We start from the raw sequence: 20,263 nt of genomic DNA on the forward strand, positions 1-20,263 counted from the left end.
TCTTATTACGGAGACGTGGCTTCACCCGCTGATTCCCGACGCTGCAGTCGAGTTAGCAGGCCGCACGCTACACCGGCATGACAGAAACAGCAACTCAGGTAAAAGCAGAGGAGGGGGGCTATGTGTTTACGTGCATAACGAGTGGTGTTGTAACAGCAGGATCATTCACACACACTGTTCTCCTGATTTGGAGGTTCTGGCAGTCTCGTGCAGACCTTTTTACATCCCGAGGGAGTTTACAGTAGTTATTGTGATAGCTGTTTATATACCGCCGGATGCTAACGTTAGCACAGCTCTCAGCCTCTTGCTCAACACCATAAACAAACAACAGCTTGCCCACCCCGATTGGGTTTTTATTGTCGCCGGCGACTTTAACAAAGCGTGCCTAAAGACTGTGCTTCCTAAATTTGTCCAGTTCGTGGACTTTGCTACGAGAGGAGAACACACTTTGGACCATGTCTATTCAAACATCAGGCATGCTTTCAGAGTGACACCCCTCCCCCACCTGGCTGGATCTGACCACCTCTGCATGTCCCTCACCCCCACCTACACCCCCCTGCTGAGAAAAACAAAGCCCCAGACAAAGACAATAAAAACCTGGCCTGAAGGAGCCCTTTCTCAACTGCAGGACTGCTTCTCAACAACTGTATGGGATTTATTCTCCAGCCACAACCTCCAGGAGTACACGGACACTGTACTCTCGTACATCAGGAACTGTGTTGACAATGTCACCGTCAACAAAAGGGTCAGGGTGTTTCCAAATCAAAAACCCTGGATGAATAGCGAAGTGCAATCCCTCCTAAAAAGCCGCAACACTGCCTTCAAGTCAGGGGACAGGGCTGCGTATAGGGCGGCCAGGGCAGACCTGAGTAGAGGCATCAGGAAAGCTAAGGCTGCCTATAGGAGGAGGATTGAAGATCACTTTGCTGACAACGACCCCAGAAAAATGTGGCAGGGGATCAATCACATTACCAACTACAGAAGCAATAACCAGGCAACATCTAGGACTGATGCCTCACTGGCTGAGGATCTAAACCGTTTCTTCGCCCGCTTTGAGACGACCAAGCCCTCAGCTGCCACACCACTTCCACCCGCCCCCAGCACTGGCACACTAACACTTAGGGAGCACCAAGTGAGGTGTGTTCTAAGGTCAGTGAATCCCAGGAAGGCGGCAGGTCCTGATGGAATACATGGAAAGGTTCTCAGAGCATGTGCTGACGAACTGACCGGAGTCTTCACTAAAATCTTCAACCTTTCCTTGTCATCAAACACCGTCCCGCCCTGCCTCAAAACCTCCACCATCATCCCCATCGCCAAGAAGACAGCCGTGGCCAGCCCAAATGACTACAGGCCTGTTGCACTTACGCCTGTAGTGATGAAGTGCTTTGAGAGACTGGTCTGTCAGCACATCAGGGCCGGTCTGCCTCCCACTCTGGACCCCCACCAATTTGCCTACAGGACAAATCGTTCCACCGAGGACGCTATCACCATAGCGCTCCACACTGCGCTGAGTCACCTGGAGCACCGAGGAAGCTATGTGAGAATGCTCTTTCTGGACTTCAGCTCAGCATTCAATCATATCATCCCGGAGATCCTGGTCCAGAAACTGTCTCACCTGGGACTCTCCACCCCCATCTGCCTCTGGATCAAGGACTTCCTGACAAATAGACCACAGTCTGTCAGACTCGGCCCCCACCGGTCCAGCACCATCACACTCAGCACCGGGTCTCCACAAGGATGTGTTTTGAGTCCCCTCCTGTTTACGCTCTACACATCCGACTGCTCCCCTACCCATCTCTCAAACACCATCATAAAGTTCGCGGATGACACCACAGTGGTTGGACTCATCTCAAGGGGGGATGAGTCGGACTACAGAGATGAGGTCAACAGACTGACTGAGTGGTGTTCAGTTAACAACCTCCAACTGAACACCACGAAAACTAAAGAACTTATCTTGGACTTCAGGAAGGGCAGAGCAGACCCGGCCCCACTTTACATTCACGGGAGCTGTGTGGAGAGGGTACACTCCATGAGGTTTCTGGGCGTGCAGATATCTGATGACCTCTCCTGGACTGCAAATACTACAGCGGTGGTTAAAAAGGCCCAGCAGCGTCTTCACTTTCTGAGAGTGCTCAGGAGGAACAACCTGGAGGAGAGGCTGCTGGTGACATTTTACAGAGCCACCATAGAGAGCATCCTAACGTACGGCATAACAACATGGTATGCAGGGTGCTCAGCTGCAGACAGGAAAGTACTGCAGAGGGTCATCAACACAGCCCAGAAGATCACTGGCTGCTCTCTGCCCAGCCTGGAGGTCACTGCAAACTCTCGGTACCTCAGCAGAGCTGGCAATATCATCAAGGACCACTCTCACCCCAGCAACCAACTGTTTGAACTATTACCGTCAGGCCGACGGTACAGGTCACATAAAACCAGGACAAACAGATTCAGGGATAGCTTCTTTCCCAGAGCTATCACCGTAGTAAATAAGCACAAAAACAATTGAACCTATTCCATACCGTCACTGTCATTATATTATGCTGCTATTCATACTGTCATTATATTAATGCTGCTATCCTGTATATATTGTACATACTATTGTTTGAGTACTTACGATTGTTTTTTTTGTACTTTTTATATTTTACATTTATATTTATTATTGAAACTTGCACCAAGGGAGTGGCACTCCAATTTCGTTGTACTCTGTACAATGACAATAAAGGCTATTCTATTCTATTCTATTCTAAATGTGGGAGGAAGTAGTGCCAGATGGTATGTTTGCAAGATGGCAGCTGTTGATCTAGTGTTTGAAGAGAGAGTCTCCCTTCTCTATTAACTGTAGAGAGCAGAGCAGCGGCGTAAAGGACGTCCTCGCCGTACCTGGGACCATCAGGTCCTCCAGAAGCGTGAGCAGTTTGGTGAGTTTCACCATTTGCTTCAGGAGCTCTGTCTGGATGATGGCCGCTTTCAGCGGTACCACTGTCTTACCCTTGCCCAATTTGAGGAGCTGCTGTCCCGCGTCAGTCCAAGCATCACCCGCCTGGACACCAACTACAGGTGCTCAATCCCACCTGCAGAGCGCCTGTCCATATGCCTGGTAAAAGTGTTTAATACAGTAGTCCTTTATTGATACCTATGCTAATATATGTTAAACTATCAGTTTATACACTGATAACATGGATATGGTGTGCTATCTGTGAATGTCGTCGGTGTTTACTGTTAGCAAACTGTGGTATGGAGATGACTGTTTATAATATTTCTAGTGATACTCGAAAGGTCCTGATGGTGAGGGAGAAGTTCATGGCCCACTTCTCGGCATAGGGAGCAGTGTCTTGGCAGCCAAAAGAATATCCTATTTGACGTCCCAGTGACTTCCCCAGAACGGCTCTTTTAAGAGCAACCCACAAACCTCTAAAGTGCATTCCTGCCTTTTTAAAATTTACTTAATAAATGGAGCTTGCCTCCAAAATAAACTAACCTCTCTTTATTGTCTTAAATAATTGGTCTTCACTATGTTCCTATATAGTTGTATATTTTTTCATTAGTATACTATGAAAAAAATTCTACATGTGTCAAGTTGTGTGTTAATATTTTGCTGTGTAGTAGAACTGATACAATAGTTATTAAAAAAGAATTATTTGAAATAATATTAGAATAGAATAGAATTCAACTTTATTGTCATTGCACATGTTACAGGTACAAGGCAACGAAATGCAGTTTGCATCCATCCAGAAGTGCTTTAGCCATGATATAGATATATTACAAATATATATTAGCAAAAATATAGATATGTAAGTATATTACAGAAATGGGTCTATTATGGTATGTTATAATGTACACGGTATGAAGGTATGTTATGAATATGCTATAACTATAAGTATGTACAGGCTGTAGTGAGTACAAGTAGAGCAGGGTGATATGAAAGACATTCATTCATTCATTCATTCATTAATTCATTCATATGGCCAAAAAAATATATCACGATATATATTTGAAAATTTGCGATATTGATATAACTGACAATATAATTTCTGCGAGACAAAATACAACTCCACAACTTTACTAGCACAAAAAAAACCCCCATCCATTTATTTTCAGTTAAATAAGCAGCTGTTTTTTATGTGCATTAAAACCATATAAACATTTAACAGTGCAAATTTCTTGCTGAAAGTTTAACCAAAAGGCATTTCCAGTAGAAATGGGCTGACATATCCTCAGCATAACCATGTATGTAATATCCACTGAAGTTCAAAAGAGGCGCTTTGCAACCTTAAACTGCAGTGTGCCAAATAAAAAAGTCAAATACATATTTTTCGGACCATAAGGTACACGGGATTATAAGGCACATTAGGCGAAACAAAGCAGTCAGATAAATCAAACTTTATTCAACTCATTCTTCTTGCTTCCTCCACTTCTGTACCATTGATTCATTTATGTTGTATTCTATCACAGCTGCTCCATTCCCATGTTGTTGCAGTATATTAATGACTAACCTCGTACTGTGGATGGATTATCTCAGTTGTTCTCCTGACTGAAGTTGGTCCGCTTACAGCATCCTGCCATGCAATTGCATGTGTCTCTAACCGTCAGGAAGCTTCATGTTAACTTTTATCGAGTGGAAAAATGTTAGCGTTCATCCTCCAGCTTCGCTGTTTATATTATGCTAACATAGCTGTGTCGCTAGCGATACGTAGCACATCATTATATACCAGTTAGCCCAACTTCAGTAACCATACAAACGTCTGCTGCTGTTTATTTTCCTGTCTTCATTTATGTTGGAAGTGATAGGAAAGCTAATGTTTGAATTTTTTCAGAATTCTCTCAGTCAGAACATGGTATATCATGCTTAGGTAACTGGCGAAACTAGCGAGCTACCTTCCGCTAATTTCCTGCTAGCTTCTAACTCCGTTAAATGTAATAAATTCTGTTTTCATGGATGCCTGTATGTTAAACTTCATAGTTACACCTGGTAAAGCAGCAATGCTGATCGAAAGAATTTAGACAGTTTTTAACTGTCAGTGATGCTGCAGTGATCGTTTAACTTTGGGACCTGAAAGGACGGGGTTTAGAACCCCGATTACACCCAGATTAACGAGCACCTTAGTCCGACAAATACGGCAATAACGATGCATGTTCTACAAAAAAATTTACTTTTCTGTGTATCTGATGGACAAACACCACACAAGTGAAGTTGCATCATTTTTAAAAAATAGTTCTGGTTCATCCGTTTCACTCAAAAATCCACTTTCCCCCTTCTCATTCTCCGTTGCCTCTTTTGGCTTTTTCGGCCATGTGCATATGAAAACTAAGGGACTGCGCATGCGCGTTTTTGTCATGGCTGGGTCTGTGACCCAGCATTTTGAGTTCATTATATATTGTGTATTGTCATTTATTATTTGGGTTAAGCTCATCCACCTCTCTTAAACCCCTAAGTTGTTCAGCCTTAGTTCTGTTTAGTGGATCTCCTCATTTCCCCTTCCCCTGGATCTTAGTCTCATTTGCCCTTTGTGTTCCACGTCTCGTGTTGTCAAGCCCATGTTGTCTGGTCTGTCTCATCATGTTTCCTGTTTTATTTTGAAAGAGTCCTCTGTTCTTTGTTCATTGCATTTAGTTTTCACTTCCCCTGTCCTGTCATTAGGTTATGTGTGTCAGCTGTGTCCTCATATGTCTCCACTTCCTCTGATCACCTCATTTAGTCCTCAGTCTTGCTGTGTTCAGTGTCGCGTCGTCTGTGTTATCTCCCCTACCCCTTGTCACAGTTTCCCAACGATAGTAAGTCATAGTTTTTATGTTGTTTAGTCATAGTCTAAATCTCAGTAGAGTCATAGTTTCCCAGTTTATGTTCAGGTTTTCCCTCAGTTACTTTGTTGTTGTTGTTTTTTCCATGAGTTTTCGGCCCTAAATAAAGGCTCGCTTTTTGTTAAGTCCAGTTTTGTGTCCTCGCCTCTGTCTCCTCTTGGGTCCTCTACTCACTCCACATGGTCTACCCCGGCAGTCCGTGAAAGTTTTACCCATATCCTATCGCGATATTTCATTTTCTTATTGTTGCCTAACATTGTATCGGTATTACTGTGAACGGTATAATATGGCCTAGCCCTAAGTACAAGCTAATTACAGGCTATGAACAGGATATAAATATGAAAAAACTATACACAAATATGAAATTTAAAAAAAAACTATACAGAAATATGAGATATACAGCTATACAGAAATGTGAACTGTGCAAGTTATAAGCAGTTGTAGAATTAAAAATTATCGTATTATACAGAATGATTATTTATACAGAATTATACAGTAGTGCAGTTAAGATGAGTGAGATATGTGGATAATTTCTACAAAGGCTATATAAAGTGCTAGTGGTTGAGAGTGGTGGTTCAGTCCATGTTATTATTGTGTGTATGAGGGTACAGTTGTCCATTGTGTGTGTAGGTGGTTGTGGGTGTGTGTATGTCCAGTCCATGTGTTTAATGTGGGCCTGATGTCAGGAGGCAGAGTTCAGGAGTCTGACAGCTGTGGGGAAGAAGCTGTTTCGGTACCTGGTGGTCTTAGTCCGGAGGCTCCTGTAGCGCCTCCCAGAGGGCAGGAGGGTGAAGAGTCCTTGTGATGGGTGACTGGGGTCTCTGATGATTTTCCCAGCCCTTTTCAGACACCACTTCCTGTAGATGTCCTTTATGGCAGGAAGTGGTGCTCTGGCGATGCGCTGGGCAGTTTTCACTACCCTCTCCAACGCCTTCCGGTCCGAGGCAGAGCAGTTCCCGTACCAGACTGTTATACAGTTGGTCAGGATGCTTTCGATGGTGCAGCGATAGAAGTTCTCCAGGATGTCTGAGGACAGGTGGTTCTTCCTCAGAGTCCTCAAGAAGAAGAGGCGCTGGTGAGCCTTCTTGACCAGCTTGGAGCAGTTAGTCGTCCAGATGAGATCCTCGGTGATGTGGACTCCCAGGAACTTGAAGCTGCTCACACGCTCCACAGCCATCCCCTTAATGTAGATGGGTGGATGTGGGTCAGCATTCCTCCTGTAGTCCACGATGAGCTCCTTGGTCTTCTCAGTGTTAAGCAGCAGGTTGCTTGTGTCGCATCATTCAGCCAGATGATCCACCTCCTCCCTGTAGGCGGCTTCATCGTTGTCACTGATGAGGCCAATCACCGTGGTGTCATCTGCAAACTTAATGATGGTGTTAGAACCATCGGCAGGTCTCCAGTCATGGGTGAAGAGGGAGTAGAGGAAAAGGCTCATCACACAGCCTTGTGGTACACCGGTGTTCATTGTGATTGTAGATGAGCAGTGGTTATCCAGCTGGACATGTTGGGGGTGGTTGGTCAGGAAGTCCAGTAACCATTTGCACATGAGGAAACTGATGCCCATATATGTTAACAATAACATATATTCCTATATGACAACATGCATAAATTAACTGCCAACATTAATTCATTGTAAACATACCTTCTGACTGGGACTCCCCTGCTGCCAGAAACCCCATGACCACAAAGAACTTCCATCTCATCCCGATCCTGCTGCAGACCCGCTCCTCTTCTTCTTCTCCATCCTCTTCTACTTGGAGTATGTGTCCCTGAGGCTCTTCCACTTTCTCCTGCAGATGTCCTCTGAATAAGTACATAATCTCGTTAGCAGAAAGGTATTTGTACATCAGTAGGAAAATAGCAGGACAGTAGGCGGCTTGCTAGCTTTTGTGCGGCTTCCACGGGTCAGTTAAAAATTTCAAAAGAGAAATGAATGAACTTACCAGGTTGCCCGATCTCTTCACACATCTTCCTCCAAGCTAGGCCTTTTTTATTCCTGTCTCGGTAGAGAAAACAGCTGGTGTCGTACAGCTCCGGGTGGTTTGCTACGGCGTTGATGAGCCTTTCCTCCATATTGAATGAAGAATAAATGGCTTTGGCTGGACCTGCCCCTTTGAACTACGGTCAGAGCATCATGTCACCAGGCTCCTAATTGGTTGTCGTGGCACGGCTTGAAGCTGGATACGCGCAAATGCACAAAATGCAGCACACAAACTGCCGCATGTATTTTTATTCGTGCTTCAAACGTGTCAGTCACGCTACTCGCGCGACTCATGCGTTTTCACGATGCAAATCTGCTTCTGAATTTTCGCGGGACCCCCAGTCACGCTTCATGGCGTTCCTCCATTGACTTTACATGTAAACCTGATGCTCTGGTCGCGTCTATTGCGTTCGGTGTGAACACACCGTAAGAGAAATATGCACTCTATTTCTAGTCCATGTCAGTACTCAGATTGGATAAGTGTAGTCGGATTATAACAACAGGAGGGAAGGTAGTCAGAACTGAGGGGATCGAACTACCAAAAGCCAACATTGCAAGCATCAAGGACAGCCACAAGTACCTGGGGATCACGCAAACAAATGGGAACCACAAAGAGGTCACTCGGAAAGCTGCAACCACTAAGTACCTGCAGAGGTTCAGGCACATCCTGAGAAGTCATATGAATGATAAGAACAAGATCTGGGCTATAAACACCTACACCCTGCCTGTGATCAGGTATCCTGCTGGCATAAAAGGCTGGCAAAAGCCAGTGACATCAAGACAAGAAGGCTCCTGACCATGCATTATCATAGTCCAGGATGAGACAACATACATTCACGAATACATCAGGGAAATGCCCCGACAGACTGTGTGCTTAGTGAATACCTCAGGCAGCAGAAACCCAAGTGTTAGAATGAAGTTACCTGAAGTGCCTAAATTCTATGCTTTATATTAACTAAAGTGTTATATAGTCATATAACTTGATAAAATGTAGAGGGTCACGGCAACAGTGGTTTCTATGTTAATCGGGGCACTCGGGGAAATGATCTGATACCAATACAACATCCGAGATCTCTGTCCGGAAACCCAGAGAGATATGTCCATTCACATATGGAAAACAGAAAAAGAAAATGTTTCCTTTTCAAGAGGTTTCTTTAGCCTTTTTTCATACACTCGAACTTTTTGCGTATATAGTAAGCCTATACTAGTTCAATGATTTAAAAACAATGCATGGGCAAATTCAATGAATTGCACAGTGATATAAACATCAGATCAGATGTTTATAGGTCAGATTTCCTGAAGTTGTTTACATGTTAGTGGAGAACCTAATGAGTCCCATAGAGGATGGAAGATTTCTAATAAAACAAAGCCATATAGTCAGTCACTTACCTTCTTAGTGTAGTGCTGAAAATATATTATTCCAATACAGTAACAGTTGCATTTTCATTTGTTATTCTTGAATACCATTTATGTAATATAGTTCCATACTCAGTAACGTTTTTGTTTTTGTCAATGGATGTTGAATTAAATCTAACATTGGTAACTTTTGGTGGGTTTGCAGAATTGCACAAATACAGGTATCTTTATTTTGTAGTTATATCCACGTTATATATTCTGATTCTCTGCTTTAATTCCACTATAGTGTGCCTTATTTGGACTCACAAAAACCTTCACGAGCCAATGTACATTTTTATTGCAGCTTTGTTAATCAACTCTGTTCTTTACAGCATGATTATCTATCCAAAGCTCTTATCTGATGTTTTGTCTGAAAAACAGATGATATCATATCCACTCTGTCTTTTCCAAGGATTTTTATATTACACCTCAGCTGGGTCAGAGTTTTTACTGTTGGCAGCAATGGCATATGACAGGTATGTGTCTATATGTAAACCCCTGCAATATCCAGTTATTATGAATAGAATAACTATATATGTATGTCTGATTTTAGCTTGGCTTATACCTGCTTTTGAAACCTCAGTGCTGGGTGTGTTGTATTCGAATGTCAAACTCTGTAGCTTTACCCTGACAGGAATTTTTTGTAACAATTCACTTTACAAGCTTCAGTGTGTGCCCTCGGTCGCAATATCTATATATGGTATGGTCACGTTGATAAACATTGCCCTTCTACCTTTGCTTTTCATACTTTTTACATACATCAGGATTATTAGAATATCATATCATTGTTGTAGAGAAGTGAGGAAAAAAGCTGTAAAGACATGTTTACCCCACCTGCTGGTGTTAATCAACTTTTCCTGTTTTATTTTCCTTGATATAATTATAGTTCGACTGGATTCTGATCTATCAAAAACTCTTCGTTTGACATTGACGTTTCAGTCAATTTTATTCCATCCTCTTTTAAATCCAATCATATATGGACTCAAAATGAATGAAATTTTCAAACATATCAAAATATTGTTGTCAAGTTTAATAACACTGGTATTACTGCCCTATTATCAAATGTATGGCATATAATTTTAAATTGTAATGCAAACTAGATAATGGAGTACCTTTTCTCTGATTTTACATACTAGACAGAGGAAAAGAGATCAAATTTATAGAAATGTCATGACATTTATGTAAATGTTCATTTCTGTTCTTCTATTAATGACAACAAAATGGTCATAAAAAACAAGACGAACAATTTCTTAAACTGTTTCTGGTAATGTTTAAATTCTAAACATCTCATATGCCTGCATTTCACATTTTCCCTTCTTTATTGTCATAGATTAGTATTTACTATTGTATATTCACATAAAAATAATTTAGTAGAATGAATCAATTAGTAGAAGTCTCTCTTTGATGCTGACAAGCATATGAATATTCATCACAGTGTCTTCTGTTTTAATAATAATAATAATGGATTGGATTTATATAGCGCTTTTCAAGGCACCCAAAGCGTATTACAATTCCACTATTCATTCACTCTCACATTCACACACTGGTGGAGGCAGCTACAGTTGTAGCCACAGCTGCCCTGGGGCAGACTGACAGAAGCGAGGCTGCCATATCGCGCCACCGGCCCCTCTGGCCAACACCAGTAGGGTAAAGTGTCTTGCCCAAGGACACAACGACCAGGACAGAGAGCCCAGGGATCGAACCGGCAACCTATCCTTACAGTTGCGCTTCCCAACCCCCTGAGCCACGGTCACCCTTAAATATTTTTTACTGTTTTCTCAGTTATATATATTTAAGGGCGACCATATATATATATATATATACACTCAACAAAAATATAAACGCAACACCTTTGTTACTGCTCCCATTCCCCATGGGATGGACGTAGAGACCTAAAATTCATTCCAGATACACAATATAACCATCCCTCCCAAACAGTGGTCACAAATCAGTCCAAATGTGTGGTAGTGGGCACATCTGCTATATTGAGATAATCCATCCCACCTCACAGGTGTGCCACATCAGGATGCTGATCTGACATCATGAGTAGTGCACAGGTGTACCTCAGACTGCCCACAACAAAAGGCCACCCTGGAATGTGCAGTTTTGTCTCACAGCAAAATGCCACAGATGCCACAAGCAATGAGGGAGCGTGCAATTGGCATGCTGACAGCAGGAATGTCAACCAGATCTGTCGCCCGTGCATTGAATGTTCATTTCTCAACCATAAGCCGTCTCCACAGGCGTTTCAGAGAATATGGTAGCACATCCAACCGGCCTCACAACCGCAGACCTCGTGTAACCACACCAGCCCAGGACCTCCACATCCAGCAGGTTCACCTCCAAGATCGTCTGAGACCAGCCACCCAGACAGCTGCTGGAACAATTGGTTTGCACAACCAAACAATTTCTGCACAAACTGTCAGAAACCGTCTCAGGGACGCTCAACCGCATGCCCGTCGTCCTCATATATATATATATATATATATATATATATATATATATATATATATATATATATATATATATATATATATATATATATAACTGTTTTCTCAGTTATATATATTTATGCAGCTAAATAAGGTAATTAAAATTAGCATGACCAATTGTAAAATCACCTCCATCAACTACATGAAGTTTACAATACTTAAAAAAAATAGGTTTTTTTAAATGAAAATTCTTTTGAACTTTCCATAACTCATTATTTATAAACGTAATATAGTTAAAAACCTTAACAAAGCATAAATGGACTAGTACTTTTATAGCACCCTTCTATGCAGTCAAAGCACTTTCCACAAGAAGTCTTATTCACAAAATAACATATTGTGAATATATAACATATTCATACAGCACTTTTACCATGACGAAGTGCTTTTTAAAAAATTTCTTATGGTTAAAATCTATTGTCAACAAGCATGTTACTGCTAGGAATTTTTTACCCATACCTTAAAAAAATTTCACTTGATGACTGCAAATCTGCAAAACCATTTTCATCTGAGCATGTCCTGTTTTTTGATTGTGATGTTCAAATTATTGGACAAGTATGACTGGACAGAAATTGTCATGCATTTTCAGCAATTAAGAAATTAAGTTTGTGACGTGACCCTTCGCCAGCATAGTTTCTAGCTCTGCTCACATAGTCACAGTTTTTCACGCATCCTGTCATACAAGTTAGTTATTTTGAGGCCTATCCTACTATGGACACTTCATTAACCAGAGACTCATGGAAAAAGGAGATTGTTCATTCTCCCTTAAAGAAGTTTAAAGAATCCTCCGTTACTAAGGATGACCTCAACAAGGTTATTGCTAATGGCTTAAAGCTAGCACTTCAATAACAACAAAAGTCCCTCAATGCAATAGTTGCCTCGGCAGTCAGAGAAGCTATGGACTCTGTCTCAGTCCCTGCTTTACACGACTTATGCACAGAGCTTCAAAAGACCAATGAAGTGGTAAATGATGTTAGCGGCAAACTCGAGAGAGTGGCTACAGTGGCTAAGTGTACTCAAGACCGAGTGGATTCAGTGCAAGCAGCTGCACGAGAGGACAGACGATTGACTATCAATCTAAAGAAACAACTTGACCAACTCGCTACAAAGCTCACAGATCTGGAGCACAGGGGTCGCAGGAATAACGTCGGACTTGTTGGCTTACCAGAAATGACAGAGGGCTGTTGGCTACATCAAGGCTAATCTCCCTAAAGCTGGGCATACACTGTGCGATTTTTGGCTCATTTTGAGATGATTTTTCAGTCGTGCAACCATTTTGGTGATCGGCCCGAGTTTCGCCTTCATCATGTGTTGTGCATCGTATAGTATACGTGGGGTAACGAGAAGCGATTAACACCTCACGACCAGCTCCCGATCATCAGTCGTTTGGTCGTAAGAAAATCAAACCTGTTTGAAATCCTGTTGGCCGTTGTGAGGGTGTCAACGCAGCCTCTCACACTGCGCACGTGCAAACACAGTAATGAAAGTGAAAAGATGGGGCAGCACAGCAGTGCAGCGTGTGATCTGGACACAAGTGATGGAGGCACAACTTGTAGAACTTTGGCAAGCTCATCCGAGCCTTTTTCAGTGTGGCCTCACAATATCATCATGACCACAACAACCGTGAATATAGTTGGATGGACATTGCTACTCAATCACAGCTGCCTGATCAACGTTTTTCATTAGCAATTTAGCAAAGTTGATGGTGGTGGTGTGCGTGTCTATTGAGTGAAAGACAGAGAGGGAGGGACAGCACAAGAGCCAAAACAGTTCAGGGGGCCGGCCGTGCGGACAGCAACGTCGGCGACGGGCAAACAGTTCTTGGGGCCGACCGTGCACACGGCAATGGGGGCGGCGCAGACAAAACAAATCAGGAAGCCGGCCACGCAGAAGGCAGTGGTGGAAACAGAGCAGGTCTGGAGGTCAGCTGCGATGCCAGCGGCGGCAACGAACTGTCTCAGGAGGCTGGCCACGATACCAGTGACGGCAACAAACTGTCTCAGGAGGCTGGCCTCGACGGCCATGATGCTCAGCTAGAGACCGGGAAAGCGGCCGGCAGAGGTGAAGCGGAACAGGACGAGCTGGAACTGATGACGGTGTGGCATCCGCAGGACCAGACGAGGCAGGACCAGACGCTGAAGCTGGATCAGGCAAAGGCGAGGCTGTAGCTGGACCAGGCAAAGGTGAGGCTGAAGCTGGACCAGGCGAAGGCGAGGCTGAAGCTGGACCAGGAAAGGCGAGGCTGGATGAAGACACAGAGGCTGGACCTGACGGCAGCGGGATGGCTGCGGAACCTGACGGCAGCGGGATGGCTGCGGAATCTGACGATGGTGATGCTGCAGACGGTGATGCTGCACTTGACGGTAATGTTGCAGTTGACGGTGATGCTGCAGTTGACGGTGATGCTGCAGGCGGAGATGTGGATGCTGCCGGTGACGGTGTAGAAGTCGCAGGGGATGATTCAGCAGGTGACGGCTGAACAAACTTCCCCGGACCCTCCAGCTGACGCGAGGATGTGCTTGCTGGGTCCTCCAGGACCCCCAGCAGACAAGGCATGAGGCTGGACGGGCTTCTCGGGTCCTCCAGCAGACGTGGCATGAGGCTAGACAGACTCCTCGGGCCCTCCAGCAGACGACACTTGAGGCTGGACGGGCTCCTCTGGCCCCCCAGCAGACAAGGCATGAAGCTGGACGGGCTTCTCGGGCCCCCCAGCAGACGTGGCATGAGGCTGGACGGGCTCCTCGGGCCCTCCAGCAGACGACACTTGAGGCTGGAAGGGCTTCTCAGGCCCTCCAGTGGAGACAGACACTGAAGCAGCAGGTACGGAAACCTCTGGCAGTGCGGACACTGGCTGGGACTGAGCAGCACAGTGGTTAGACTCAGGCAGCAACAGTGGGTTGCAGTCCTTGAAGAGCTGAAAGTGTTCCCCAACATACTCAGCAGAGGACGGAGGCGGATGGGTGAACTCACTTGAATTCTCAGGGGTGCTGAGAGCCGAGACTATTTAGGTGAGTTGTCCGGTGGAGCTGCTGGCACTGGCGTCTTGACCTCTAGGGGTCCAGAGTTGGCTGGTGACTGACACCCAGCCTCTGGTGAGACCCTAGAGGGAGTAACTGTCTCTGTAAAAGAAACTGTAAAAGAACCAGCAGATGTAATGATGAAGTGTGTTCCCTGCTCGTAATGAGATGGTGAGGATGGTGACTGGATGAACGAGTGGGTGGGCTGCTGAACTAGTGGCAACTGAACTACAGGTAGCGAAGATGATGGTAGCGGAGGTGTAACAGGTGATGGAGTGGCTGACTGAACTGAGGGCAGCTGGGCTGCTGACTGAACTGAGGGTAGCTGGGCTGCTGACTGAACTGAGGGCAGCTGGGCTGCATACTGAACTGAGGGCAGCTGGGCTGCTGACTGAACTAATAACTGTACTGCTAACTGTGTTACAGACCCCACATTGAATTGTGGTGAAGGTGTGGATGGGGGGATATGGTCAGGAAAAACTGTTTCAGGGAAGTTTATTGCTTTACCGTAAGGAACCGATGCAGACGAAAAGGCTCCCCTAACATAGTCATTCCCTAAACTCGTAGTGCTAAACTCAGTAACTCCAGGTTTAGAAACAATAGCGTGAACACAGTCATTAACCCTGAATGCGGGCTCAGCAAAGGCAGTCTTTGGAACAGTGGCGATGGGTGCGACGGAAAAATCATTGTTATCTTCAGAAGACACACAAAAAATAGCTCCAGAAAACACAGTCACAGAACCTGACGCAGCAAAAAAAGTGTCCCTTTCACTCACCACAGCCGGCTGCTTATATGTCCCATGTAACGCGGTTAAAGGACCAGGGCACCTGACTGCAGCTTCATAGACAATGAGCTATCAGAATTAGTTTCGACTATGGAGCCTGAGTGTGTGAATAAAGCACAGGAAACCAAAGTAGAGCTCAAAATATATATATTTTTGAGAAATGTATAGACAGATGTACAAAAAGCTAAAAAAATATGCATATATATCACAAACAAAAATAATGTTGACAATACAAAACAGCTTATTAGGTTCCAAAAGGAGGTGGGATGAGGTGTGATCCAGTATGAGATTTAGTTTAGTTCCATGGACCTGTGATAGGTCATGTGTCAACAGTTTAATTCAGTCCATAGGTTTACGATTCCTACTGCAACGTAGCGGTGGTCGGGTGGCTCGCCATCCCGCGCTGATCAGGGCTGATCGCGGGAGAAAAAAAAAACCTGACCTAAACAAGGTCAAAAACATAAATTATCACAGAAGAAAATGAAACAGCATTCTACTGCCGTGACAAAATACATAAATCCATAAATAACAAAGACAAGTAATTAATGCCATGTTTCATACAACAATCAATAAACAATCATCTCTTATAATGAATTTCATTCAAAATACTATTATAGAAAAACATTCTCATGGGTCCCATCAAAGTATATCAGCAATAAAGCTAATAAACATTATCCAAAGTTAATCAAATATATTTACAAAACTCATTTAATCACAGATGTTGCGCAACAGATTCAATAATCTCAGTGGAATTTAACTCAATGCAAAATCTCATAGGCCGTTTTGGCATTTCATCAGAAAAGTAACAAAAAACATCCAAAACGGACAAAACTACAAAATTCAAATCACTCGTTCAACTCTAGATACGTTAAGTCAACATTCGGCCATAATGGAATAAACAAAAGCAACAATATTCAATAAATAAAACTAGTAATTGCACATCCTTTTCAACACACGTGGAAACCGGCTACTCGACCACTGTTACACCTCTTTCCGGGATGCGTACAAAGCCCTCCCCCGCGCCCCATTCGGCCAATCAGATCACTGCTCCATCCTGCTCCTGCCCGCCTACAGGCAGAAGCTGAAACAGGAAGCTCCAACCCGGAGGGCGGTGCACTGTTGGACGGACCAATCGGAGTCTGCGCTGCGGGACTGTTTTGATCACGCGGACTGGGAAATGTTTCACGTGGCCGCCAGAGACATTGATGAATACACAGACTCAGTCTGTGGATTTATCAGGAAATGCGTGGAAGATGTCGTCCCATCCAGAACAGTCAAATCCTTCCCAAATCAAAAACCCTGGATTAACGGAGATGTTCGCGCGGCACGGAACACCGCCTTTGCCTCCGCGAACACATCGGACTACAAACACGCACATTACCAACTCCGGAAGACGATCAAAGCAGCCAAACGTGAGTACAGGGACAGGGTGGAGCAACAGTTTGACAACCCTCGGAGTATGTGGCAGGGACTAAACACGATCACAGACTTTAGAGGGAAAACCAGCACACCGCAGACCACGGCCTCTCTATGTGAGGATCTAAACGTATTCTACGCTAGATTCGACACAGCGAACACCATGAGACCGGACAGTGTGCGCACCGCGGATGACGTCAGTGCGCACACTGTGTCTGAGGAGGATGTGTGGAAGTGCTTCAGGAAGGTGAACGCACGCAAAGCTACTGGTCCGGACGGGATTCCCGGCCGCGTCCTCAGGTCATGCGCGGCTCAGCTGGCTGGAGTGTTCACACACATCTTCAACCTTTCCCTCTCTCTGTCTGTAGTCCCAGCCTGCTTCAAAATGGCCACCATCGTCCCTGTACCCAAATCCTCCACCATCTCCTCATTGAACGACTGGCGACCTGTAGCCCTGACCCCCATCGTAAGCAAATGCTTCGAGAAGCTGGTCAGGGACTTCATCTGCTCTGCACTACCCGACTCACTGGACCCTCTACAGTTTGCATACCGCCACAACAGGTCCACTGATGATGCCATAGCCCTGACACTACACACTGCCCTGTCACACCTGGAGAAGAGAGACACGTATGTGAGGATGCTGTTTGTAGATTACAGCTCAGCATTCAATACCATCGTTCCCTCGAAGCTGGACAGGAAACTGCAGGATCTAGGACTTAGCTTCCTGTCTGACAGACGCCAAGTGGTCAGACTGGGCAGCATCACCTCATCCCCCATCACACTGAACACTGGTGCTCCACAGGGGTGTGTACTGAGCCCTCTCCTGTACTCACTCTACACCTACGACTGCACAGCCACTAACAGCTCCAACATCATTGTGAAGTTTGCGGACGACACTACAGTGGTGGGTCTTATCACCAACAGTGATGAGACAGCTTACAGGGAGGAGGTCAGCGCCCTGACCCACTGGTGTCAAGACAACCATCTCACCCTCAACGTCGCAAAGACAAAGGAGTTGATAGTGGACTTCCGGAGGTGCAGAGAAGTACACACCCCCATCACCATCAACGGCGCTGCTGTGGAGAGAGTGAGCAGCTTCCGGTTCCTTGGAGTACATCTGGCTGAGGATCTTACGTGGTCAGTACACACAAACAAAACAGTGAAGAAGGCGCAGCAGCGCCTCTTCTTTCTCAGGAGACTGAAAAGATTCGGCATGAGCCCCCGCATCCTCAGGACCTTCTATCACTGTGCCATTGAGAGCATCCTCACTGGATGCATCACCACCTGGTATGGCAACAGCACCGCCTACAACCGCAAAGCTCTCCAGCGAGTAGTGCGGTGCTCTGAACGGATAATTGGAGGTGAGCTTCCCTCCCTCCAAGACATCTACAGGAAGCGCTGCCTGAGGAAAGCGGGGAGGATCATCAAGGACTCCAGTCACCCCAGCCATAAACTGTTCAGACTACTTCCATCAGGAAGGAGGTTCTGCAGCATCCGGTCCCGTACCAGCAGACTGAGAGACAGCTTTTTCCATCAGGCCATCAGACTGCTGAACACGTCATAGACACCTCAGCTTCACTACTGGAACTTTAACATTATGCACTCCACACTGTATATAAATGCCACTTGTTTTGCACATATTCAACTCTGTATATTTTATATATTTTATTATTATTATTATTATTATTATTATTATTATTATTATTATTATTATTATTATTTATTTATTTTTTTAATTTTTTTTTAAACTATTTAATTTGTAAAAATGTGCATACACACACACACCACACACACACACACACGTAGGAAAATATTTAGTATACACATCCAGAAATGCATACACTATTATATATTGTACATATATTTATTAGTTTCAGGTTGGCCATTCTTGTATTTTGCTCGTTTGTGTTGTTGTGTTTGCACATCTCTGTTGCTTGTGGGGCTCGCACACAAGAATTTCACTCGCATGTGCTGTGCCAGTGTGCCTGCACATGTGATGTGACAATAAAAGTGATTTGATTTGATTTGATTTGATTTACTGTCGCTAGCCTAGCATTAGCTTACCGGCGTTTTAGGATGTGCGATCGCGGCTCTGCATTTTCATTAATTGTGACAAAGCAAAACAAACAAATAACTCACCGTTGAGTCGATTGTGAGGTAGTGTAAAGATGAATGAATCGGCCGGGTTATTGCACGCTGTCAACTGGTCTGTAGTGTAAAATTTGTCGATATCTGACAAGTACGCCAACCACAGGGACAACAGCAGCTAGAAGAGCAGGGAACATGCAGCTGATTTACCCGGAACTTATACAGGGTTTATTCCCGCCACAATAAAGGGACTGGCAGAAGTGGGGTCAGAAGTTACCGTGGTTACACTCTCCCCCCCCTAATCTCATGGACGTCCTCGTACATGGACTAGGCTGGCAGCGAATGACTGGTTGCTGAGGTGTGAAGGCATCGTCTCCTCTTCTTCATCGTCTTGAAGAGCGAGGAGAAGACAGAACTTAACCCATGCAGAAAGGTCTGAACGCTCTTTAACAGAGGCTTACCAGGCTTGATGTACTGCAGCCGATCAGGAGGATTCCTGGGGCGGGTTGAATGCCTCAAGGGTGGTTCTGCCTCAGGAATCAGAGGCTCTGATTCAGTAGGTGAGTGTTGTGACAAGTTATTTCTGGATGCTTCTGAATCAGAAGACAGACTTTCTTCATCATGAGAAGTTTCTGCAAGATCAACTGGCTCAAAGCCAGCTTCCAAAGTTCCGTTAGCAATAACTTGTTCCTCTTCAACAGGTACAGGTTCCTCTGAGAGAATAGCGTTCTCTACCTCTGTAGCCAATACTACAGGGACATCGGGCTGGTTGATAAGTGGAACAGGTTGCAGAGTATTGGGTAAGTCAATGGTTGTTGTGAAGGTGACAGGTTCAGCAGAGAAAGGAACAGGTAGGTATGAGATGAGTTCCTCTTCGTCATTGCCATTAGCATCAGCACGTACAGGAGACAGGGGTAAGACAGGCATTTTTCTCTTCTGCTTAGTAACCATTTCCTTTTCAGAAGGTGGTAAATACCCACAGGGCAGTAGGAGGTCTCGATGTAAAGTTCTCAGGGGCTTGTCTTGGCCTTCGGGTCGAACTGTATACACAGGAAGAGTGCCGGCTTTCTTCACTACAATGTACACAGATGACTCCCATTTATCTGCAAGCTTGTGTTTGCCTCTTAGCCGCACTTTCCTCACAAGAACTCTGTCTCCAACATTCAGCTGTGACGCAGTGACATTTTTATCAAATCTGTTTTTGTTACGTTTCATCACCTTTTCTGAGTTTTCGATGGCCAGCTTGTAACTTTCTTCTAGGTGGGACTTTAGTTTTTCCGCATATTGTGTG

General features: G+C 44.7%; 1 protein-coding gene across 1 annotated transcript; it reads left to right on the forward strand.

Annotated features, from left to right (window-relative positions):
- The first annotated feature begins 9,295 nt into the window (after positions 1 to 9,295).
- On the forward strand, positions 9,296 to 13,835 carry LOC146615714 (olfactory receptor 6N2-like). The gene is made up of 2 exons (XM_085373802.1): positions 9,296 to 10,219; positions 13,542 to 13,835. Exons 1-2 carry the CDS (start codon positions 9,296 to 9,298, stop codon positions 13,833 to 13,835), a joined length of 1,218 nt encoding a protein of 405 aa, XP_085229928.1.
- The last annotated feature ends 6,428 nt before the right edge of the window (positions 13,836 to 20,263 follow it).

This window comes from Diplotaxodon limnothrissa, linkage group LG16 (genome assembly GCF_057381915.1).
Source record: "Diplotaxodon limnothrissa isolate DT_005_m linkage group LG16, D_limnothrissa_male_GT1.1, whole genome shotgun sequence".
Lineage (NCBI taxonomy): Eukaryota > Metazoa > Chordata > Actinopteri > Cichliformes > Cichlidae > Diplotaxodon > Diplotaxodon limnothrissa.